General features: G+C 39.0%; 1 protein-coding gene across 4 annotated transcripts in view; it reads left to right on the top strand.

The window, feature by feature from the left end:
- The window catches only part of USP45 (ubiquitin specific peptidase 45), a 48,956-nt gene that overhangs the window by 1,711 nt on the left and 23,665 nt on the right, over positions 1–23,580 (top strand). For all 4 annotated transcript variants that reach the window (XR_011903101.1, XM_072332388.1, XM_072332389.1 and 1 more), the window contains exons 2-8: positions 3,892–4,001; positions 5,015–5,184; positions 6,572–6,675; positions 7,434–7,534; positions 15,975–16,120; positions 17,106–17,201; positions 19,389–19,519. Coding sequence is in view for 3 of the 4 variants with exons in the window: in XM_072332388.1 (XP_072188489.1) it covers positions 3,902–4,001; positions 5,015–5,184; positions 6,572–6,675; positions 7,434–7,534; positions 15,975–16,120; positions 17,106–17,201; positions 19,389–19,519 (848 nt within the window). In the remaining variant the exon portion in view is untranslated. The remainder of the gene's footprint in view (positions 1–3,891; positions 4,002–5,014; positions 5,185–6,571; positions 6,676–7,433; positions 7,535–15,974; positions 16,121–17,105; positions 17,202–19,388; positions 19,520–23,580) is intronic.

Genomic DNA, 23,580 nt, shown 5'->3' with positions numbered 1-23,580 from the left:
AGGGAGGCTGCATGGCTCTGTGACACCAAGGCCTCTCAGTTTGCAGTGTGGGCTTCGGTCTGCCTTCTCAGGCAGTGTACTACTGCCACAATTCCTTTCTATTATGTGACTTCTAAAAAAAGTATTTCTTATTATTTTTTAAGACTCCACAGATGTTTCATCACAATTCACCATTTCTTGGTATTGCCCTTTGTTTCTTCTTTATGCCTTCTTGTGGTTTTTTGTCTCGCAGCCCTGCCAGGATGCCATGAGCTCCCTGCTGTTTCTCTGGCTGTTTCGGCTGTTAGTTCTCATGTGTTTGTAATGACAGCACTGCTCATGTTGCTGCTCACACCACGTGGCTGCTGGGGCTGTCAATGCTGCCAGCACACTGTTGCTTTACTGGGGAAGTTCTCTCTGGCAGGCCAGCATAATAACTTAGAAGCTATTGCTCTTGCTATGGTACTTATGTATTTTCATTTCTCAAGGATATTCATTGTGTCTGTAGGAAAATCCATGTTAGGTCCTGAATGTGTCAGCCCAGATGCTTTTCCCTCTTGTTGTGTTCACTATGAGGCTGGATATTGGCAGGACACTGTCAGACACTAGCAAAACTGATGGTATAAAATGCTAGCAAAAATATGTCATCAAATAACTGTTCCTTTTACTCTCTCCAGGGCACATCTTGTTTCTCTCCATCATTAAAAGCAGTGGATTTGGGGTTGGTTTTTCTTTTTGGTGGCAATTAGGTTTCAGTGGTGCATACGTGGAGAGTTTTGTAGAAGGCAGATGTGAACATTGACAGACTATGTTTGGCACGGACAGGTGAATAAAAAACGATTAATAAAAATAAGAAATGCCATGGGATTTTCACTCTCGCTTGGGAAGTTGTATCCAGTGGTCAGAAGGCTCTGTCTGTCTGATGTGCAAAAAGTACATCTGTGTCTCACACTGTGAGGAATGCAATCTGGTGTCAGGACTGGCGTTTGAGCTCCAGTGATGGTGCAGGATGTGTGATGTGCCTTTGGGCTAGGAATCTGGGAGATGACACTTTGAGAATTTCAAATGACGTTTTCCAGGGGAAGAAGTGTTGCTGCCACTACCAGTCAGCAGTTCTGGTCCTATTACTGCTCCAGCAGGCAGCGAGGGCTTGTTTGCTGTGAAGGTTTTGGTGGCTGTCAGAACGCACAGTGTCCTGGTGGCTGATTGATGGCACTGCCCAGTTGCTGACCGTGATGGATGCGGTTCTTGCTGCGATTGGGTGACATTTGATCTAGCAGTGAATGAGCCAAAATGCCACAGGTAATACTCTGAACAGACATCCAAAATAGATCAACTTGCAGCTTACATCAAAACATGTTGCAAATCTGCTCTCGGGGAATCCGGCATTACTGTCATGGACAAGACAGTCATTTTACAGTTAGAAGGAAGCTTGTAAAGTGCCATTGCAAATGTGCTGCAGAGCATCTTGACCTTTTGGCTTAATCTGCACATCTTTCCTGCTCAGTGGCCCTGTGCTTTGGTGATAGGCTGCTGTTGGCAGCTGTGCAATGCTGTTGAGAGTCATGAAAGACCTCTGCTGATTTTTGGAATGCTATATTTAGTGCTTTTCCAGCCTGGTACAATGCTTTTGTGTGTGTGTGTGTGTGTGTGTGTGTGTGTGTGTGTTAGTGACACAAAATGGTATCATTTGAACTGTTACGTTTGAATGCAAATGGTGAAGCAGTTGGCATTTAGGATACCTGAGATGAACTGAGATAAACACATTTGTCCCCACTCATTTGCATTCAGGTGCTGACTGTTGGGATAGTTCACTGTAGTGGTTTCACACTTAATGGCGAGTTCTTCTTGGAGAGTCTTTTCCGTATCCAAAATAGTACCTGGAAACCATCTGGAAACTCTTGGTTTTATTTTGTAAGCATGCTTAGGTAAACTGATGGTTATTAAGTCGTTTTTATCTTACTGTTTACATTCCAGTAACGCAAGTGTAATTCTCCCAGGTAATCATGAAACAGGAGAAATGTTGTGATAGGCGTTATACAGGTAAGAACACATAAAGGCAGCACTTGCCTGGAAGAGCTGGCACACTAATTGTAAGATGGGAAAAAACATGGATCTTGACAGATGGAATGGAACATTGGTATGGAAGCTGGCAGTGTAGCGGGCTATTGCTGGTGTGATTCAGGTTTCTTACAAATGCCTCAGTGAAGGTACGGCATGAGAAAACACTACCAGTGCAGTGAGTGAGTTGTAGGAGTTGTGGGAAAGAGGTACTTGACTGCTGAGTACGGTGTGCAAGGTAAGATGGGGATAAGTTTTGAGGAATATCAGCAATGAAGTTTGTATCTCCACCTCTGTTGCATAAAGATCTTGTGGAGGGGAGTGACTTGTTTATTTTTTCCCAAAAGAGGAGTGGGACACCAGCCTGATGCCTTTTATTGGTCTTAGCTCTACTGAGTTTCAGTAAAACGTAACATTTAAAAAACAATATTTAATTTAGGAATTCTATCCAACTCTTTGAAGCTTCTAGATGTAGACTTCATTGAAAGGGCTGTGTTAATTAGCGACTATTTCAGGCATACCTTACATTAAAAATAATCTAGGCATACCCGAGTTTAAGTCAACAAATTTAGCGCTGTTACCTTCTGTTGCTTGTTGGCACTTTATCAAATCTGAAGCATTTAAAATTAGGCAGGCAGTTTGTTCTGCTGCTTTTGAAGTGTTTTGATCTTTCTAGAAAGGTGGAAATTAGCAGCTAGAAAGAGGAGCTTTTGATCTTCGTCAGCTTTTTGTAGGCAGCCTGCCATTACGAGTCATTTTAAAAGGAAAAAGTAAACCAAGAATAGCAGGCAATGATGATTACACTTCAAACTCTTGTATGCTGAACTCAAAGCCTCTGAACAAGTTTGGCAAGAACTGTTTCTTATATTTGTATGGAAGGATTATTTAAATGGAAGAGATTTGGCTCTTTATTTTATTTTCCCATGAAACTGAATTGTTTTTATTTAGGGAAGCTGGGTTGGAAAGTGGCAAATCATGCAGATATTGCCAGCATTTTAATCCTTGGTGTACCTAGTTCATTTTGTGTTCGCTTTTCCTCCGCCTGCTCGTCTTGAATGGATTGTGCCTATGATCAGGAGAAACTTAAAGAGTTTCTTTCTTGTTTTCTTCTTAGCTATACCGTATGGTTTTTTTGAGGGGTTCTGTTTTTGTTCAGGGTTTTCCCCCCTACTATCAGTCTTTTGCACCGAAATCTCTGATAAATTTATTAGCTTTTAAAGTTTAGCGTAAAATATTTATTGTTCAGTTCTTTGTCACTTAGGACTCCGTTGTTAATGTCCTATGAGAGTGTTCACCCGCGTGGATTCTCTGATGTTGAACAAGGGGGTCAGCTCACGTTGCAGTTGGTCCACACTTAGAGTTGATGGCAGTTCCATAAGAACTGGAAGACATTTGTCTTTTGTTAAACCATTTGAAATTGCTCAAAATGTTTTCGGGAACATGCGCAGGTAAATGATGAGAGAAGCCTTTCTTACAGGAGGTATGTTATGGGAGAGATGTGTTAAGGAAGGAAGCTTTTCTGATAAGATGTGGCTGGGACTCTGTAGAAGTTTAAAATGTCAAAAATAAATAAAATCTCAGTATGTCAGATATTTAACATTGCTGCCTGGAAGCGCGTGTCCCTTGTAGCTATAGATGCGATTTATAACATTGTATAATATAACTGATATTGCAGCATTCCTTAGAGTCCATTCCTGACATATTCATATGTTTTATTAGCAAATAGGTGACATTAGTCAAAGTCTAAAACTATGTCCCTGAGGTATAAGCATGTGACGTACTCACACGCTTATACAGTTTAAACTTAACAATATGTTTAGACAATAAGCAATCCCTTTTTATCCTTCTTAGTAAGTAACAGATGCGGGTGAAAGATCCATCAAGAGTTAACCCTGAGAAAACGAAGAGAAGCAAAAGGCCTAACAGGCCGCAGGATGAAGACTCTTCAGACGATATTGCAGGTAAATGCATTAAGTGATGTTTTGCCCTAAGGTTGAGAGCTAGTAATTTCCAAGTTGACTGATGAAAGCCACCGCTCATTGGTACCAGGAGGTACTTTTATTGTTTGAATTCATAACAGAGCATCTTCAGTCAAGTCTTTACTTTGTGGTTGTTACACTGCATGACTATCCTGAAGGGTTGTTTTTCCATGACAACCATTTCAGAACACAGGGACAGTCTTTTCCCGTGCATGGAAGATCAGATGCATGGCAGGGGGATATGTGGCTGAGCAGGGAGCTTCTGACTAAGCTGAAAGGCAAAGAGGAAGCACAGAGAGAGTCGCAGCAGGTTTGAGTTGCCATCTGAGGGGCTTTGATTACGTAGGGATGGGATTGGGTAAGCCTACCTTGGTTAGAGTTGAATCTGATGAAGGGTTCACTGCATACTCTGCTACAATGAGTGTGAATGTGCAGCTTGAGAGTGCAGGGGACTTAGGGACAAGGGACATGGAAAAAAGCTGAGGAACTGAATTCTTTTTTTGCCTGTCTTCACATGTAACAATGTCCGCACTCAGACTTCTCTGGTCCTTGGGCCTGGTGGCAGGCTCTGGATTACAGTATTATCTGGAATAGAGGACTTTTGAGAGCTGTTAAGCAAACTGGACATATGTGAGTCTATGGGATCAGGTAGAACGCATCTGAAGGTGCTGAGAGAGCTGCATAATGTTCTTGTAATGCTGTACTCTTGTCATCTTCATCAGTATCTTGACAGCAAACTGGGGAGAGGAGTGGATATAATGGAGGGTAGCTCATCTGTTGAGAGTGGCATAGGTCTGCTGGAGAAATGAGCTGACAGAAACTTCACAGAATTCAACAAAAGCAAGTGGAGAGTTCTGCACCTGGGCCAAAATAATTGCATGCAATTACAGTGTGGGAACCTTTACTGGTGCTGAATTGTTAAAGATTGTGTTCCTTTAATGTACGTATGCTCTCCTTCCTGTTATTTTCAATTGCTCAAAGTGTTATTTCATTAGGCTTAACCTGCCAGCACGTGAGCCAAGCAGTGGATGTACATCATGTGAAGAGAGCGGTGGCTCAGAGCATTTGGTCAATATGTTCAGAGTGTCTGAAGGAAAGGCGGATGAGTGATGGTGAGCCGGTGGCACCTTCAGACATATGGCTGTGTCTCAAGTGTGGCTCTCAGGTAAGCGCATGTTCTGAACTCGGGGGGGGATAGGCCCTGATTTTCTAAAGGACATTACAGATGTAGATCCTGTTGGCATGGCATCTCTTTACTTTCAGTGAAACACTGTTACTTAAGTGCTTAGTTGTGAGAATCCGTTCTTCAGCTTCTTTAATAGAATGGGATGTGGCCTTGTGTTCTTCGCTGTTTTTGGCAGTGTTTTGGGGTAGCTTTATTTAGGTGCAGTTCTGCATTACAGGCGGTAGTTCCACCTCTTCTCTGTACTTGGTGTGCATGCTTTTGCCACATGTGGAGAATGAGCTCCAGGAACTGTACAGTTGCAAAATATACCAGGTGAGCCGTTTCGTCTGGCAGAAGATACTGCAAATACAAATGAATGAAAAAGTGAATTTGCTGGTACTGAAAAATGGAGTCTAGAAGCAACGTCATGTCTAGTTCAGCTGATAGTTGCCTAGAAAGAACATTTCACAGTTTTGTTAAACAATCTACAGATCTTTCTGTATAGTAAGGACAAATGCCAGCTTCTACCAGGGTTATTTGGACAGATTTAATTTTGCAAAGAAGCATGCAATTGTTAGGCTTTGGAAGATAGTTAACTAGATCTGACGAGGACTCATAGATTATCTCTGAAGATTTGTAGCTAAGAAGATCTTTTAAAGGAGTTAAATCAACGTGCTTTTTCATGTTTGTGCAGTCAATGGCCTCTAAAATTCATACCTTATTCAGAGACCAGTATTCCTCCTTACTCTTACCCTACCTTCTTCAGAGTTCCACTCTGCAGGCACTTGAAAAACTGCAGATGTTTTCTCTTGAATTTGCTATACATGTTTTATTCTGAGTAGCTTTTTAGTGGGAGAAAAAACAACCCAACAACAACACAAGAATTTCTATTGCCTTTTGCTTTTGCTGTTTGGAATGCATGAGCAGTCTTGAGCAGTGAAGGTTACCTTGATATTCCATGGACAAAATGAGCCACACAGTTATTCACTTTTCTTTTTGTAAACCTTTGTAAATGGCATAATTGGCTGTATACTGACAATACCCATTCAGAAGATAGGAGTTATTTCTCTTCATTCTAAGCAAGTTTAATAATTTTCCTAAGTAGAAAAGATGAGATGCTATTTTTGTGTTGCAGTGGGTTTTCTTGTATTAGATAAAAGAAAATGTGCTCTTTTTTTTTTTTTTGCAAAAATGTTAATTGATGTCTTTGTCATTACTGGATTATTTTGAATGTTAAACCCTCTCAGTTGTTGAGAATGAATATTTTTAGGCATTACAGCTTTCTGCTTGATTTTGAACAGTGAAGTTTTTGTAGTTTATTTAACAAATAATACACTCTTTTCTCACTTGTCTTTTGTTCTCACTGTGTTAATGTTTCCATTTTTAGGGATGTAGTAAGAACTCAGAAGGACAGCATTCTCTAAAACATTTCCAAACAGCACGCACAGAACCCCATTGCATTGTTATCAGTCTCAGTACATGGATCATATGGTAAGAACGAGTAGGAAGGTGTTCATTCATGCTTGTATGCAAGGGTTACTCCTAACTAAGAGTAGTGTCTTTTCACTATAAAGAATACTTCTGGAAGATAAAATAAGCTGTTTATATAGATCTCTGAAGAGCAAAGAGGCAGGTTGTCTGTACGGAAAATTAATTTGTCCTTAGATATGTAGAAAGGTCACAAATCAAGTAAAATAAAAAGCAATTTTGGTAAACTTCCTGCCTGCTTATCCAATGAGAGCTATTTTTTCTTTTTATCTTATTTGTCCAAACACAGGTTTCTTCCTGCCAAGTGATATTCAGTCACATCACCCACCTTTTTCTTGTTTGTCAGTTGTTTTAAAGCAAAGTGTCCACCGGGTTGTGGGCTGATCTATGATTTTTGCAGTGGGAACTGTACTTTATTTCCATGGAAGATTACAGCACACTGGCATAGCAGTTTGTGAGTCCATTGTGTTGTGTAGAGAGTTGACTGATTTTTGGGGTTTGCCTTTCCTGCTTGTTTTAATCTGGCTACTTGCAGGGCTTTTAGCTGACATTAACAAAATCTGTTAATTTTGAAGTGAATTAGGGCTGATCTAAAGAGGAGTATGTATGGGATGAGGGGACTTAAATTTACTCCTCTTTTTAGCATGAAGATTTGAGACTTAGAGCATAAGTAATTTGTGTAAGATGTTTTTAAAAGTTGGTTAGAACTTGGACGTGAATACAGATATCCTGAATTCCAGTGCATTTCCTCTTTTGTTTAGGTGTTATGAATGTGATGAAGAGCTGTCAACACATTGCAACAAGAAGGCTTTGGCTCAGATAGTTGACTTCCTTCAGAAACATGGTTCCAGAGCTGAACCAAGTAAGTGTACGCAAATAACTTCATTGTGGACACCTGTAACGTGCTATCTCTTAAAGTGAATATTTCAAATTTTGAGTCATTAAACAATTAATTCAAAAAGTACGTGTGACTATGGGAGTATAATACAGTTTTTAACTGCACAACTATTTAGGCAAGTAATGCTTCACATAATGGTTTTTGTAAACAATTGAATTTCTTTTATTCAGCACAATTAATCTTTTCAAGTATTTTGGGCGCTGTAGAATGGTTCTCCCAAGCTTTCTCTTTAATGAAGAAGTACCAATTTGTTGTACAAAAATTATACCTTCAGTAAAAAGCCGTATGAATTAATGCACAAAAGCTACGTGGAGGAATTAATGAATTGAGTTTCTATAGTGTGGATGTGTAACATCTTAAAGTTTCTTCTGATTCTGATTTGTTTTCTGTAGTTTATTAAATCTGTGTAAGGGGATCTTATAGTACTGTGTTGTTGAATGTAATGCTTTCTGTTCTTTGATTGGATTGTGATTTAATGCTTATTTCTGTTAATAGAAAACTACTTTAAATTATTTTCTTACTTGAGGAGCTTCCTGTATTTATCAATATATATGATTGTAGATAGAACTCTGTATGTGTGGCCCTCAACTGTCTGCTCTTGCTAATCCCTATTATTCATCCCTACTGTAACACACATTGGACCCTTTCTGGCTTTTGACTTATGAGAGACATTAGATTCCAGGTTATCTTCACACACACATGCAGAAAAGCTTAACTAAGCCTGTGAAATAGTTGGCTGCAGATTTTAGCAGAGATTGGCAGTCAACTGGTTGGAAATAGGATTGAAAAAGATTGCCTTACTGGATTGGACTGTATTCTTCCAGCTGCATGTGCACAAATCCTGCTAGTTCTAATGGGTGATAGGTAATTCTTGAGGGAAAAAAATCTAGGTGTCACTCAGAAATTCATATTTTATCTGGTCACAAGTTCTACACTGAGTAATTTATTTGTAATACATTTATGAATTGCTCCTTTTTGCATCTTTTTGCCTGGAATGATGAAAATGGCAGTGTGTGATTTCACTTTCATTCATAGCTACAGTTTCAAGCTTTCATGTGCACATAAATTGGCATCACAGCTTTTTTGCAGATTAAAACGGAGTGTTTGATTCAGTTAATGGAAACAATTTCATTCTAGCTTAGAACTTCTGGGTAGGACTTTCAGAAGTGATAGGATTCTTGTGCTTCATGTTTTGGAATATTGATTTATGAAACTTGAAGACATCGAGAGCTTTCAGAGTTGGGGACTTAGAAAATTACTCTTCTGTGAAATGTCTTAAATTAAGCCAGCACAGTTCCAAATTAGTTCAGAAAATGTAGGGTCGTCTTCACAATCAGGGGATTCATAGTAGAACAGGGCAGAATGTATTTCCTCTCTATCTATTTGTGTTTCGTTTTGATACTCTTTTGTGGAAACATGCATTTCAGTTAAATATCTGCTGAAAGGAAGAGATTTAAAGGAATTAGATTTAAAGGAGTCTGTTAAAGGAATAGACTTAAACCATTTTTTTTTCCCCACTCTCCTGAATCAGGGATTGAGATTAAGATCTAGCCATTGTCCAGCTTCAGTCTTTGGTTACATATGTGGTGACAGGATTGTACGGAGTCCTTCCTGCTTGCTGTAATGCCTTGAAACAACGTGCTGTGGCAGTGACTGCCGTGTAGCTCTAGTAATCAGTATGACTGGTGAGGTCAGGCTGGCTTTTACTGAGAGCACAAGGCAGTGAGCAAGGTAGTGCAATTTTATGTCGTTTACAACCTAATGTGTCTACATTCCCAGTGCCTCACACCATGTCTGTGAGGTAGAAGCTGTTTGAATGGTGTAGCTGGTTGCATTGGTCCCATGCCTCACACCATGTCTGTGAGGTTTTTGTGTCCGTGCTGCCTCAGAAGCGAGGCCCCACTGCTTGTTCCTTCTGCTTCTTTCCCCGTCTCCTTCACTGGTTCAAGCCTAAGGCAGCACAGGGAATTGGTTTAGAAAGCTGAGAGGGGCAGGATTTCTGCTGGCTTTATTCTGGCTTGGGTCAGTTCCCCATTGTACCCCACTGCATGCTCACTTCTGCAGCAAGAGGCTGCTCCATGTGTGGAGATGGCTCCTGGAGGGTGGTCATGTTGCATGACCTGTTCCAGACAGGGGCTGAAGCTCACCTGCAGTAAGCTGATGCAGAAGTAGGAAAATATGTGCTCTGAGCTGGGTTGTTTGCAGCCCTCAGTCAAGAAGTGGCTGTGCCAAGCTGTTCAGTTTGAGCTCTGTCAGTACTGGCCCAAAGGTACTTTGTTGGGCTTCCTCAGAAACCAGAAGAAGTAGAAGCTGTTTGACTGGTGTAGCTGGTTACTTTGGTCCCAGCTCCTTCCTGGGAGATGCTAGGAAATACTGATGCATGGATGAATAAGTAATAGGTGTAAAAGCAAAGATTTCCTAACAGATCTGGTGTTCTAGTTTAACTTCCATGAATTCAACAGCATTCTTTTACATCAGCTAGTTACATTGAAGCGCTAGGTGCTTGCACTTGAGAAATGTAGCTTAAAGAGTTATTTCTTTTTTAAAGCTAGAACACCTTCAAATAGGTATTCTAACAGAATCAGAAATCAAAGCGTAATTTGTGCTGTTCAGAAAACAAAGGAGACAAATGTGAAAATTAGCTCTACCATTCATGACTTACCTTTTATTTTGTTTAAGGTTCAGCATTTCATTTCAGTGATATTTTCAGTGTAAACTGTCTTTTAAATTCTTAGTTGGTTTAGATTAAATATATATATACACATATATATATATAGTATAGTAGTCAGTACTAAATTACTGATTTTAAACCTGGAAATACAAACTTGTTGGTTTTACAGAGCTTGTTTCTCATAGATTATTTTTTCATTTATTTAAAATTAATCTTATGCTTCATCTCATTGCTTTTCTTGTTTCTGCCTTCAGTTAAAAAAAGCCTAATCGAACATATTTACTTGCTTTTCATACCCCAGTGCTGCTCTGTAATAAAAATGCATCCTATATCTGGATTTCTTTAAATTCTAATGGCTGGTTGGCGTGGTGCTTCATTACAATTCAAGTGGCATTGTGTAGAAAATCCTACAGAAATGCAGTATGAGCATAAATATAAGTAGCAGATGAAGGCTGTTGGGGATTTTTCTTTCCTTTTTTTTTAAAATTCTTGAGAGCACGGGAGTCATTTAAAGATAAAATAATCAGCTTCAGTGTGCAAGGGAGGGTTATATAGATTTCTTAATTAACGCAGCCTGGAAAATAAACAAAAGCAAAATGCTTGTCATTTGGTACTAATGTGGTGGAATAGTGTGGCAGCAGGATCCCTGCTTTTCACTCAGCCTCTCATAAAGATTCGACTTCACTTCAGCTGTAAAAATGTGCAAATTACATTACTACTACATGACTGACTTTTGTAATTACATTAAGCGATTGAGATAAATCCCAGTGCTGGGTTCCCAAAAGAATGCTTGCAGCTGTGTGATTTTCGCATCTGATCCTATGGTTTGTTGTACCCAGCCATGCCTGCTAGTTTTTTGTTTTTTTTTTTTTTTTTCTTTTTTCTTTTATTTTTTTTCCCCTCCCCCTCTCTGTAGAGGAGTTTGTTTGGTTAAGAGGTCACGTTGGGCACAAGATGGAAGAATAAAGCAAGATTGCTTTCTAGGGTGTACCACCCAGAAATTTGTTTTGTGGAAAAGGTTAGCAGGCCATGATGATTTCCACAGAAAGGCAGGTGCAGTATTGTCAGCGTGGCACACTTGTGAGCTTCACATGGACATAATGCACATGTAGTACACAGAAACCATGCTGAGACATTGCTAGCTGGGTGCCTGCTCATTTGCTGGAGAAAATAAATTGTTCTGAGTGATTTAAAAAATGCGTATTTTCCTTTCTAAAAGCCAAACTAGACATTGGTGAAGACGTAGGATCGCATACTGAATTTCTTTATAAAGCAGTTAATTATATTTGTTTGTATGGCAATAGAATGAGAAAGAAGAATATCTGTTCTCAAATTCCGTAGTTAATTTTGTTGTTTGGAAGGTAAAGCCGAGGAGTAAGATTTTGCTAGTAAGTTCAGCTGCTCAGCTTTTGCCAACAGATGAAAGCTGAAAGCTTGATATTTATTTTAGTGGATATAACTGAGGGAAAAATTAGAAATATATAGCTTTGCAGGATGAATACTGGGTGTTAACATGTCCGGAAAAGCAAATGGTATGAAAAATCTGAATGTAACTAGCAAAATAATGCAGAATATGTTGACCGTCCAAATTTGAAGTACACCTCAGCAAAAAGAGATTTCTGTTCTCTGTCCTACATTTTTCTTATGTAATTAACTTGTTATAATAAAAACAAATGTTTAGGCATTGTCATTTTTAGCTATAGGTTTTTCCCTTTCTTGTCTGCATGCTTGGTTATGTGTGAGATGTGGCACCGGCCATCTGAGCAAAGAGCATCAGCTCTGATGGCTGAGTAGGTTGCTCTTTCACTCTATGCGCATGAGTTTTTTTAGTTCATAACAACCTACAGACAGAATAGTGGAAATAAAGTTGGTAGGACAGTAACTCCACAAGAGAAATCAATCCTTTAAAACATGAATCTAGTGATCGTTTATGTTTAATACAGTGCTGTTTTTCTAAGGGTTGGATTCTCATTGTTGTACGGTGTTGGAAAAAAAAAATAAATAAGATTTTTAAATAAAAAAGTAGCGCCAGACAGTTTGGTAGCATTTTGTAATACAGCATGAGGAGAACTTGGTAAAAGAAAGGAAGTCTATTAACCTTGCTTTTGCTATGAAGACCTTCAACTGAGGTACTGCAGTTCTATTCAGTGAAAACGGCTTGACCTTGGGATACAAGTGCATATTCCTGGAACTCTCATATTTAATTAAAAAACAACAACAACACAGCAACAGTTATATTGAAAAGATGAGCAAAAATGCTTCCTTCCCCAGCTGAAAGAAAAATTGGATGTCATTTACATTTTTGCTTGCGTACCATCTGCACCCCCAGGCACATTTCACTTTCAGCAAAAGAGGTATAAAAGTCCATGTACACTGCAAATGTTTGCAGTGCTGGAGAGCAGATATAGGACCACTGGTAAGTTTTCTGAATGTCTTTTACAAGTGGTTGTGCCAGCACTATGTTGCTTTTGCAGCTGGGCTGGTGACTTGTCATTCATGAGCTGAATTGCTCTCTGCATCAAAGTAGGGCTTGAGCTCTGTCACCTGTAAGGCCAATTCTGTGCAGTTGTGATGTTCTCTTCTCTTAGAGCCTACAAGGTGAGATATAGATGATCAGAGGGAGCTAGAAAAGCTGAAGAAAACAGTGGCACAGTATTAATCGTCTGTTGTGCTGTAGGAGAGGAGCAGCCCCTGACGGCTGCCTGGGGCTGATGCCCACCCTCTCTGAGAAGGGCAGAGAGGTTGAGGGGACCTGTGTCAACTCTAAGGATACAATAGTGAATTGCAACAAAAATGAGGTGATGAATTCCGTTACATGTGCACTTTTCACCCACCTTGCTTTTGGTAAGGCTGACAGGAGTTCCTCTGTAACAGTTACTGCTGCCTGTGGCTGGGTGGATGACAGTTCTTCCTTTCACTAAATGCAATTCAGCCAGGGGTTGTAGGTCCTTGTGTACAGCACTAGATTTTTTTTTATTATAGAGTCCTTATCTTAAAATTCTTTTATCTATACTGGCTTAAAAAAATCACTTTTCATATCCCAGAGCATTTCTGTGAAAACATTTCAGAATTGCAAGATTAGGGCAGGAAGAATCTGAAACAGTTCAGTGCAAATTCACTTTAAAAAATTATGTATTGGTCTTTTGATTAATAACAGGCTTGTAGCCGTGGGTTAATATTGCAGCAGGACCCTCCAGCCCCAAGCTGCAGAAGTACTAGCTATCGCAGGCATCACCAGCATCTTCTATTAAGACTGGCCAACTCATCACATGTCAACTAAACATTCAGCTTTAGGCCTGTCTGTCATCTATCCTCAAACCAGGGACGCTGAACAGAGTTCAATTAAGAACTGCTGTCCTTCCTCTGGCTCTTTGTATGTCCCTAAAAATGTCTGTATGGAGTGAGCTAGATGGCAGATAGTGATTGTAATGGCAAAGCACTGATGTTTTTCACAGATACAAACAACAGTGAAATAGTAGAATTAGCTTGTAAAGTGTACTGAAAAGTCAAGAGATGGTAATTAAAGCCTTCTTAATGAAAGGAGGTTCCTATATTTCTGTAACAACATACAGGCCTTTTCTTAATTTATTGCTCCTTCTCACCCCTTTGCTAATTATCTGGCTTTGTGGCATCGTATGGCTGGTTCTCATGCACTGTGCTTAGCAATTGCATTTTTTCTCAGCCCTTATCACAAAACTGGATGCTGTTGCTTTGTTTTTCCCCCTTAAATAATTTATATGTGAGGTTCAGCAAATGGAGCCTTGCTACTTGTGTGAAGTTTCCATTTAACCATGAAGTGAAATGCTTTTATCGAGTTTGCCCTGCAGATATGGTCCGCTGTGGCAGTGCTGTCCATATTTGGTGGCTATGCAAGGAGAGCCAGGTGGTGCTGCAAAGCGTAGCACAGTGAAGCGTGGACAGATCTAGGTTTGACATTTGTCATCCCGTACTGCTAAAGGGAAGAGAAAAATCTGCTTTTCCATATGCTTATGCTTTAATTTTTGCCTGCAGTTTTGTCCAGATGGCCTTGTGAACATTGTTTACTTTAAGATGCTGTCCCAGATGTTTTTGAATGCCGATGGATAAATGCAACAACTGTGGTATACTAATACACAAATTATTTACACAATTTTGGCTTTTTTTTTTTTTCTTCTTCATTTTAACCATCTCTTCTCTCCAGCACTTTTTGTGTGCACACTTTTCCTAAAGAAAGAAGTCCCTAATGATATTATTCAAATAAGTGAGGAGTGCCTTCAGGCTGCATATACTTGGGGTTCCCTCTCTCCCGCTAAGATTCTTTTGGAACTCTTTGTGGTTGAAGGAGCGTCAGACACTGCAGCACAATCCCTTGCAATGTAAAATGAAAATTGTTACTGCACACAGCCCACGAAGCATTGACTGCTTTTGGGTGTGAGCAGCTCTCAAGATGTTTGTTGTTTACTGCATTCAAAAACATGTTACTTTTTCAAAGAGAATTTCGTCTCTTTCTTTGCCCTTCTCTTGATTTTCCACACTGGTGGAATGGAGAATATTTTAAAGCTGTGTAAGCAGCGTTACTAGGAACATTTAAAAATATCTTTAAACAGCAAAGCACCTCTCGCTGCATTTTGACTAACTCGGATGCAATTCAGGGAAATAATTATGCCTTGATGGCGCTGCAGGGTGCAGACAGACTGCATCAGAGGCTTGTTGCAGATAAAATATTTTAATGACTTCTTCTTTATGGAATTGTATTTTTTCATCTTGTAAGCAGGGAACTATGCAAGAACCTACATTAAAGAACCTTTTGGCATGAGCATTTCATTAACGTAAATAGGCTGGTTAGTTGTTTCCCAAGAACACTTTAATGAGACTTCGATGTGAAACTCATTAGAACAAATACATGAATTCATATGTCAAGGCATAGATTGCAGCATCACAGTTCTTGGCATCTATTAAGTCCATAACTCGTTTGCATTGACATGCATTGTTAATCAATATTTAAGACACTGCAGATGTCAGTAATGTTCATATTTAGTCCCGCAACCATGACAATATGAAAGTTGCTAGTAGAATTCCAGGCTAAATATTGTTATCTCAAGTCTTTTCCATTACCTCTAGGCTACAAGTTAATGACTGTCTAACTTTGCTGCCCCAATCTATTTAAATAATAAGAGAAATAGGGGAACGCACGGATGTTATGCTGGTAGCATATTCCACTGCAGTTTTATCAAATTCTTGTGGTTTAAAATTAAAATAACGTTGTATGAATTTGGGTTTCACTAGCAACTCCTCAGGCTGTTACAAAGGGAGGTGAGTGGGGGAGTAAATGTAGCATTTGAGAAAACTCATAACAACTCTAATTGAACTGCCTTGGTCAGGTTGTACTGGACCATTTAAGGAAAGAACAAAAATTGGTAAAGACGTGCAATATTCAGGTGGTAGCTTTTGGTTACCTCTCCATAAATGCACCAAAAAACAGCCCTTGTGTGGTGTTTCCAGTGTGTCTAAAGAGAATACGTTAAACTTCCTGTTGTTAATAAGCAAACAGAACCAATTTTACTTCTTTATTTTTTTTTCCTGGGGTTTTAAGTGTTGATGTCTCATGTTTTATAAAGACTTTGTAAAGTGTCTTAGAGTACCGTTGGGGTGTCTTTCAGCTTATGTCAAAAGTAATAAACATAATCCAAAGAAGGACGGAGTTGTTTTAACTATCCAGTTATCGAGTAATGCTAATCCATAGTTTAATTACAGGTTCATCAAAAATCATCCGACTCCGTGATGAAAGCAGTGAAACAAGTGAAATTCTGAAAGGGAAAAGTTCTGGTAATGGTACATCAGTTCCAGTTAAAGGAATAAATAATTTAGGAAATACGTGCTTTTTTAATGCTGTCATGCAGGTAAGATGGAATGCTCGTACAGTTTTTGCTTCATAGACTTCAGAAATGTTAATCTTTATAAACCGTGGGCTTTGTGAAAGGTTCTGAAGGTTACCACTTTCTGCTTTCAGCAGGTCCTTTTCAAATTCTTTTCGTTCCTTTCTCTCAACATTTCCTTTTATTAACAAAAAAAAAAAAAAAGAAAAGAAAAAAATTCCTGATCAGTAACATTTTTCGAAGTATTGAGACAAGTGAACATGTCGTGTGTTACACATTGCATATGTGTGTGGGTTGTACTCCAGCATATGGTTTTATTTGTAGTTCAGCATTAGGCAGTCATGAGTAAGACACGGTATTTAACAGACTGGTGGGGTTGAAAAAATGGTACTTTGTGCATATTTTTATTGATTCTACATTTTTTTTCCTGACCAGAATGGACTATCTGAGTAAACTTTTATTGATTTGGATGTATAATGAATCCAACATCCTAAAAATAGCAGCAGCTTTACTAGCTTTTATATTGGAGCATCTTAATGCCCGCTGGTTGGACAGAGATATATACGTGTGTATCTGCAGTCAGGAGTAAGCACATGAAATTAAATTGCTACAAAGGTGTTCTGATCTGGCACACTGCACTTAACATTTATGATGGTGGCTATAAAAAGTAAATTTTTAAGTATATAATTACTACAGATTATTCTCTGAGCAGATGTAGGGCACTGAGGAGACCTAACAAAACAAAGATGTTCGACCATAACAATGTTGTTAATAGAAAAATACTTGGGAATTGCAGAAACAGAATTAGGTCCAATTTAGAAACAGTCTGAGATTAATAATAGCTCTTGTAAGAGTGATAACTTGCTTTTTCTACTGATTTAATCCTCAGTTGCGCATTATTAAATGTGTCTGGTTTTGTCTAACAGTGGGTTTAGAATTTATAACTAAAGAGAGCTGTGTAGTAAAAAGATTGGTGTGTTTTCTTGGATTTGTTTATTTTTTCTTTAAGAATTTGGCACAGACCCACATACTCAATGAACTGATGTACGAGATGAAGGAAAAAGGAACAAAGTTAAAAATCTGTCATACTTCAGACTCCCAGTTGGTAAGTATGCAGTGCGAAATACAGGTTTGGGCAAATGTGGGAAGAAGCTGGAGCAAGGAAATCACGTCTCTGTTCAAGACAAGCTCTTACTCTCCTGTTTCTTTTTGTCTTAGAATTATAGACGAGATTGGGTGTTGCCAGGGTGGTATGGCTGCCTTTTAGTAGTTCAGCCAGTTTATGATGTCTGTGAACTCAATCGTGTTACAAAACCAATTGTTCTGCCCTGAAAGAAGGGGAATAGTCACTTCTTTTTGAATTTTCTGATACTGGAGTAACAAATAATGCTTGGCCCTAAGAAAGAGTAGCTTGTCTTCGTTTCCCATTTTGTTTCTTTGGTATGTGTGTATAATACAGAAAAGAGTATTTCTGGCTCTGTAAAGTATTGATGAAGTATTTTATTCTGGTCTATCTCAGCAGTACGTTGATGAGGCTTGTGAAATGTACGGCGTGCTTCCCAGATGGAGAGTTAAACTGAGGGTAACAAAATTCTAGTTGAAGACTAGACATCTTGTCCTCAAGTTCATTGGAGGCATATAGGAAAGAAACTATTGTCATTGTGATCAACATGCTGTTGTTCCTTGTCGTTTCTTGGAGATAATCATTTTCATAGTATATTGTTGGCGGGTGGAGTAAGGATAGTGCCCCTTTCCCTCCTGTAGTTGAAACAAGCAGTTTGCAGAGTTTTCGTATATATTTTTTTCTTTCTTTCTGCTGGTTGCTGGGAGCTTTCTGGTGGTGGTAAGGATTGAGAGGTGGGAATCTCTCTGCTGAAATTACAAATGTTTCTGTATATTGCTCTCAGTTGCACTCATAGCTTCTCCAGGCAAGAGCAGTGTGAAATTCATTGCACTGTTATCTGTGTTATTGCTAATGGCAGTTCTGAACAGCAACATGTTTCACCAAGTTATTCCCCAGCCGCAGCTGAAGTCTGGAGCTTGTTTGTGCCGGGAGGCTTAGAAAAGCAGCGGTATGTTGGTTTATGTGTGATGTGAACCTTGTACAGCCATAAGGTTGAAAGATTTATTTCTCTTTAATGACAATACTTTAAAAGTAAGTAAGCTCTTTGGAGCACAGAATATATTTTGTGATCTGTGTGTGTCAGCAGAAGATCAGAGGACTCCAGTAGCCTAACTGATTGTAAGGGTGAAACTCCTAGCTTTGTGCTTGGTAAAGGGCAGTTTTGATAGTGCATATGTAATGTGAGGTGATTACTTTATGTTTGTGTGTATCCATAGAGCTTATGTTTTCTTCAGTTCTGTGTTCAGAAGAGGCACCTTCTCTAGTTGTTTGTCTGGAAATTGTAATCTGTTTTAGTCAGGATCAGAAGACCAGTAGACACTGTGACCAAGGATGAACCTAGGGGCACATGAAGGAGAGCTGCTGACCTGCAGCTTTCAGAACACAAGTAGCCCTAAAGCAGTTCAGCAGCATCTTCTGCTCTAAGACATGACTGCTGGTCAGTTCCCTGCAGCCCTGGGGCCTGCTGGGAGGTGTGAGTCTTAACCAGGAGGAGATGATGCCATGTCCTATAGGTTGTCCACAAAATGGCTGGCTGGTGTACAGTGGTCTGCTGTCAGCGTCTGCTTGTGAACTGCAGTCTAGGCCTTCCTGGTGCTCAGTTCCTGGGGGAGCAGGGTGGGTTTCTGTGGCCGCTGGATGTGTGATAATTTTGGTATGCAGCTCTCAGCTCAGTGCACGTGGGAAGAAGAGTAAAACAGGTAAACCAAGGGGTATATGATGGAAGCTTCCACTTGGCATTTGTGTACTGAAAAACAGTTTGAATAAATAAGATTTCATTACGTTTGTTACTTATTAGTTTCAGGGAAAAAATGGGAGAAAGTTCCCTTATGGATAGCTTTGATGACCCGTAGCCTGGTTAAAAGACCTCACTGTTTAAAAACTCATTACTCTTTCCATAAGCACTCCTACATTTCACTTAATTCTGGGAATAATGGACATATCTGTTTAAAAAAAAAAATGCTGGTTAATAGCCAGTTTATTCACTGAGAATTTCTTGGTATTGTTACTTTTACAGTTTAGTAAATAACTTTGCTCAGTTAAAGTCTTTGAAGAATCAAACTAAGACTAAAAGTTACTTTGTTCTTTGTGATAAACATATTAACCTGAAATAAGACTTATGTGTCACTCATTTTGAAATCTGATGCATATTTTCCTTTTACTTTGAAGGATCCTTTGGTGGTGAACCTCTCCAGCCCAGGACCCTTGACTTCAGCGATGTTCTTGTTCCTTCACAGCATGAGAGAGGCTGGAAGAGGTCCTCTTTCTCCCAAAGTACTGTTCAGCCAGCTTTGTCAGAAGTACGTGTTGTCAGTATCTTGTCAATATCTGTGTTTTATTTTCCTAAATTTGCTACGATATGTTTCTAAGTGTACCGTGTCTGTTGTGCTTTCTAGTATGCTCTTATTACCAAGTGGTCCAGACAATATCATCTTTGTGTTTTGAAGTTCCAGGATTCCTTGTTGCACTCCAGGTTGTAAAGGCTTTTCATGAAATGTATGCCTCAGCCCTTAACTGCTGACATGCAATGGGCTTTCACTGGGGTTTAAAGAAGCAGAAGAGGACTTGCTAAAACAAAACCTAATACCATTATCTTTCAGGTTTTGTTGAAGGCTGTATATTAGATTAAAGTTGTGCTAGTACTGGGAGAAGTTCAGATGCTTTGGAAAAAAAAAATCAACCTTTAAATGGGAAACCTCTGCTATGATGTCTGTCCTTGGCATCATTTCCAAATTAATAGGCTTCTAACAAGTAAAGATGTAAAGCAGTACTGAAATGGCTTATGATTCCAGATTGCAAAGAGCTTAGAAGCCCTAAAAAAAGCCTCTGATTCTTGGTGTGGAAAATGCTTACAGTGGTGCTTTGTAGGTAACTTCAATTATGATGCAAACAGTCTTGTTTTTGAAAACATCTGTGGAGGACCTATTTAAAAGCTTTTGCAAATGTTTCAGTATTGACTTTACAAGCAAAATGAGCTGTAAAAACAGAGTAAATGGAAGATGTTATAGTCGAGTCTCACATTTAAAAAATGTAGAAGTTAATAAAAGATGTTGTTTGTTACAATATTGTTAAATAGAACAAGAAACACTCCGTGTGTGTTCTGCAGCAGGAGATTTAGGAGCATTCCAACTTATTACTGCAGAATTCCAGGGTAACATAGCTGTGCAAACATGGGTTTAAAATACGCGATAAAGAAACATCAGCTTTTAGGCTGGAGTGGAGACCATTTAATTCAGAAACAGAAATCACATAATACTCTTAATTTACCCTCATTAATATTATACATTTTTTTTTTCTATTGTACTTGACTTATTTTTGGTTCTTCTGAGCTGTAAAAGGAAGTGTATGTAAAATGTCCTTCTAGTGACTTTGAATCAAATAGTAGTGTTCTCTGCTTAGCATCATCTGCTTGCAAGAAAAATATACAAGGAAGTTAAGATATGTCCTTTGCTCTCTTGTTTTGTGGATGACTCAAAAAAGTAATTATGAGTACAAAACTTGGTAAAGAAATGGAAGGGAAATTGTTTAATAAGAATAGCAGCTTTTTCTCTGTAAAGACTCAGAGTAGAAGAGAAAGGACAATATCAAACGTGTTTTGAAGCCCAAGTCAGCAGATTCATTACAAAGTAATAACAGTGCAGTGCACTTCAGATGAGGTTGCACTTTTGAAATCACAGCTGTTTTGTATTTGCCCTCCGTGTTTATATCTGTGTAGTCATCAGGTGATGAAACGGTATTACATTTTAGATATCTTTATTTTCTTTTTATTTGATTGTATTTTGACCTTTAAGATGAGTGTACACTAACTGTGGTAAAAGTTTAATGCTATGTGAGCAGCAGACTTGCTGTTCAGATATCCTTGTGTCAGGTTCTGCCATCTCATATTTTTATCCCTACTTCTTACTTTCGTTAACCTTGCAGAACAAACCTAACTGAAATGAGTCCTTTCCTGACTCATGTATCAGTAATGAAGGCCACATCCTGTTAGCACGAAGTTAAGTGTTTGGGGACTGTAAATGCCTGCACAGTTAGCATAGAAGGTTTTGATCTCGATTCTTTTGTTGTTGATGATGCGCAAGAAAGAAGAAAGGGAGAATTGCAGCAAATTCAGCACTGCACTGTAGTAGAAGGGGAAATCTTTGCAAAATGAATACGTTTACTGTCTGTAACTAAAACAAGACACATGCAGTGTTCTGTCATGCCATTTTTATGAAGTCTTCTTTCATTTGTTGAAGTTCGGTTTTCCACTCCTTAGCAAAGCTGAAATGAAAGGGGTAGGACAGGAAAGTGGTGGGAGTCCCAGCTAGAAGGAAGTCTGCACTGCTGCAGCATTTTCTTCAAGGTGCTTTTTGAATCCTGCCAAGACATTGTGTTAACAAAGCAATCTTAAAGACCTGCATTAGCACAAACTCTTTTTACTTAACGAGCAACTGTGTGAGAAGCAGTGTTGTCCTCCTGTCTGGATTCTCTGATGTTTAGAAAGATTCAGCGTGCTAAAAGGGACACATTATTTAGAGTTTCCCTTACATTCCTAACTAGACTCTTAATTTCATAAACTTTAAAGAAATATTTGTAATTGTCATCAATTTTGCTTTAATTTGTCTATTGGCCTCAAAAGTTATGAAGATCAGGTTAGGGGAGCATATGTGTGCATGTTTTCGTATGGATCCCCAGTGATGCAAGTTAGAAACCCCCCTGTGTGGGTGGACGGATTGCCCTTCACTTCCTGCTCCTGACTGAATCCTTGAAAATTCTCATTAGAAATATTACTTCTGTTGTTATTTAAACTTAACCCATTTGTTTTACAAAACTAAGGACACAGGGAATATAGCCTGATCTGGTGGTTGGCAAGCTTGCACATAGCAGGGGGGTTGAAACTAGGTGATCATTGTGGTCCTTTTCAACCCAGGCCATTCTATGATTCTGTGATTCCTTTTGGTCTAGAATTTAAACTGGACTCTACATTTTATCTCCCCTCTGATCACTTATAGTTCTTGTATGTTAACTACTAGGTGAAATACATTGAAGAGTTCAGTAACGAGTGAGATTTTTACCTGATTTTTACCTTCTCTCTAAGAAATACCATCATTTGTACTTCTGCAGATCTAGGTAAAAAGTTCATGTGTTTCATTTCAACTGTGATTTTAAAACATTTTGTCAATTGTATTTCCAGCAACTTTCCATTTTCAGTTAGAATGACCTGTGTCTGTACATCCTTAGCATAGGAGCAGTGGTTACATTTTGCTATGAGCTTCCAGGAAGGTAAAAGCTCAAACAACTTCTCTGCTAAAGAGATAAGGTGATAAGATGAAAAGAGAATAACTGCGCTGAAAAAACACATTCATATTTCAGAGAGAGATGTCAGAGAAAGACACGTCAGTTAATGCCAGGGGAGAAGGGCACAAGTGAAGGACTTCTAATGCTGTTGGTTTATATATTGCACTTAGAAGATTTTTGAGTCCGATTGCAGCTTGGTTTCAGTTTAACTTCTTTCCCCATCAAATATCTCACTGTCACTGTGTCACTGCACAGAATATGACTGTGCCTTTCTTCAGTAAAGGGTTTATGAAATACATTAGAGAGAGTCTAAAATATGATACTAGGAGTTGGAGTCAGTGACCAAGGAATTGTCTTTCCAGCCCTGTATTTACCATGACATTAGTTTGGGAAGTAGCTTATAGTGTACAAAACAGGGAGACACACTGACTGATTGTGCAGAGTTTAGACTTTTAAGTAAGACAGTGATTTCCCAATAGCATTTTTATCATGTGCTGCAGAAGACTGGTTCTTCAAAAATGATTGCTTTTCCATGGTGGCACAATTAGGATATTTGTATTTATATATAAATCATATATAAGCACACTAATTTCTCTGGCTGTCTAAATTCTTCAGGTAAATCACTACTGTGCTTGGAAGCTTGGAGAAGAAAAGTGTATTTTAAGCTTTTTAAACATATCTATATTTATATATATTGAAAAAAATTTGTTCTGATGGGTTTGGGATTTTTTTTCACACCCCTAGCAGAGTAATGACATATTTTCATGTTGGAACAGCTGACACAAGATGGAATCATGGAATCCTTAGAGTTGGAAGGGACTTTTCAGGGCCATCTAGTCCAACTCCACTGCAATGAACAGGAACGTCACAGCTAGATCAGGTTGCTCAGGACCTGAGCCAGCCTCGCACTGGAAGTCTCAAGGGATGTGTCATCAACCGCATCTCTGGGCAACCTGTGCCAGTGCCTCACCACCCTCACTGTAAAAGACTTGTTCCTTATATCTAACCTAAATCTACTCCTTTCATGCTTGATACCATTTCCCCTTGTTCTATCATAACCTACTAAAGAATTCTTTCCTGTAGC

This window comes from Excalfactoria chinensis, chromosome 3 (genome assembly GCF_039878825.1).
Source record: "Excalfactoria chinensis isolate bCotChi1 chromosome 3, bCotChi1.hap2, whole genome shotgun sequence".
NCBI classification, from domain to species: Eukaryota; Metazoa; Chordata; class Aves; order Galliformes; family Phasianidae; genus Excalfactoria; species Excalfactoria chinensis.
This window is presented reverse-complemented; position numbering and strand designations above follow the sequence as displayed.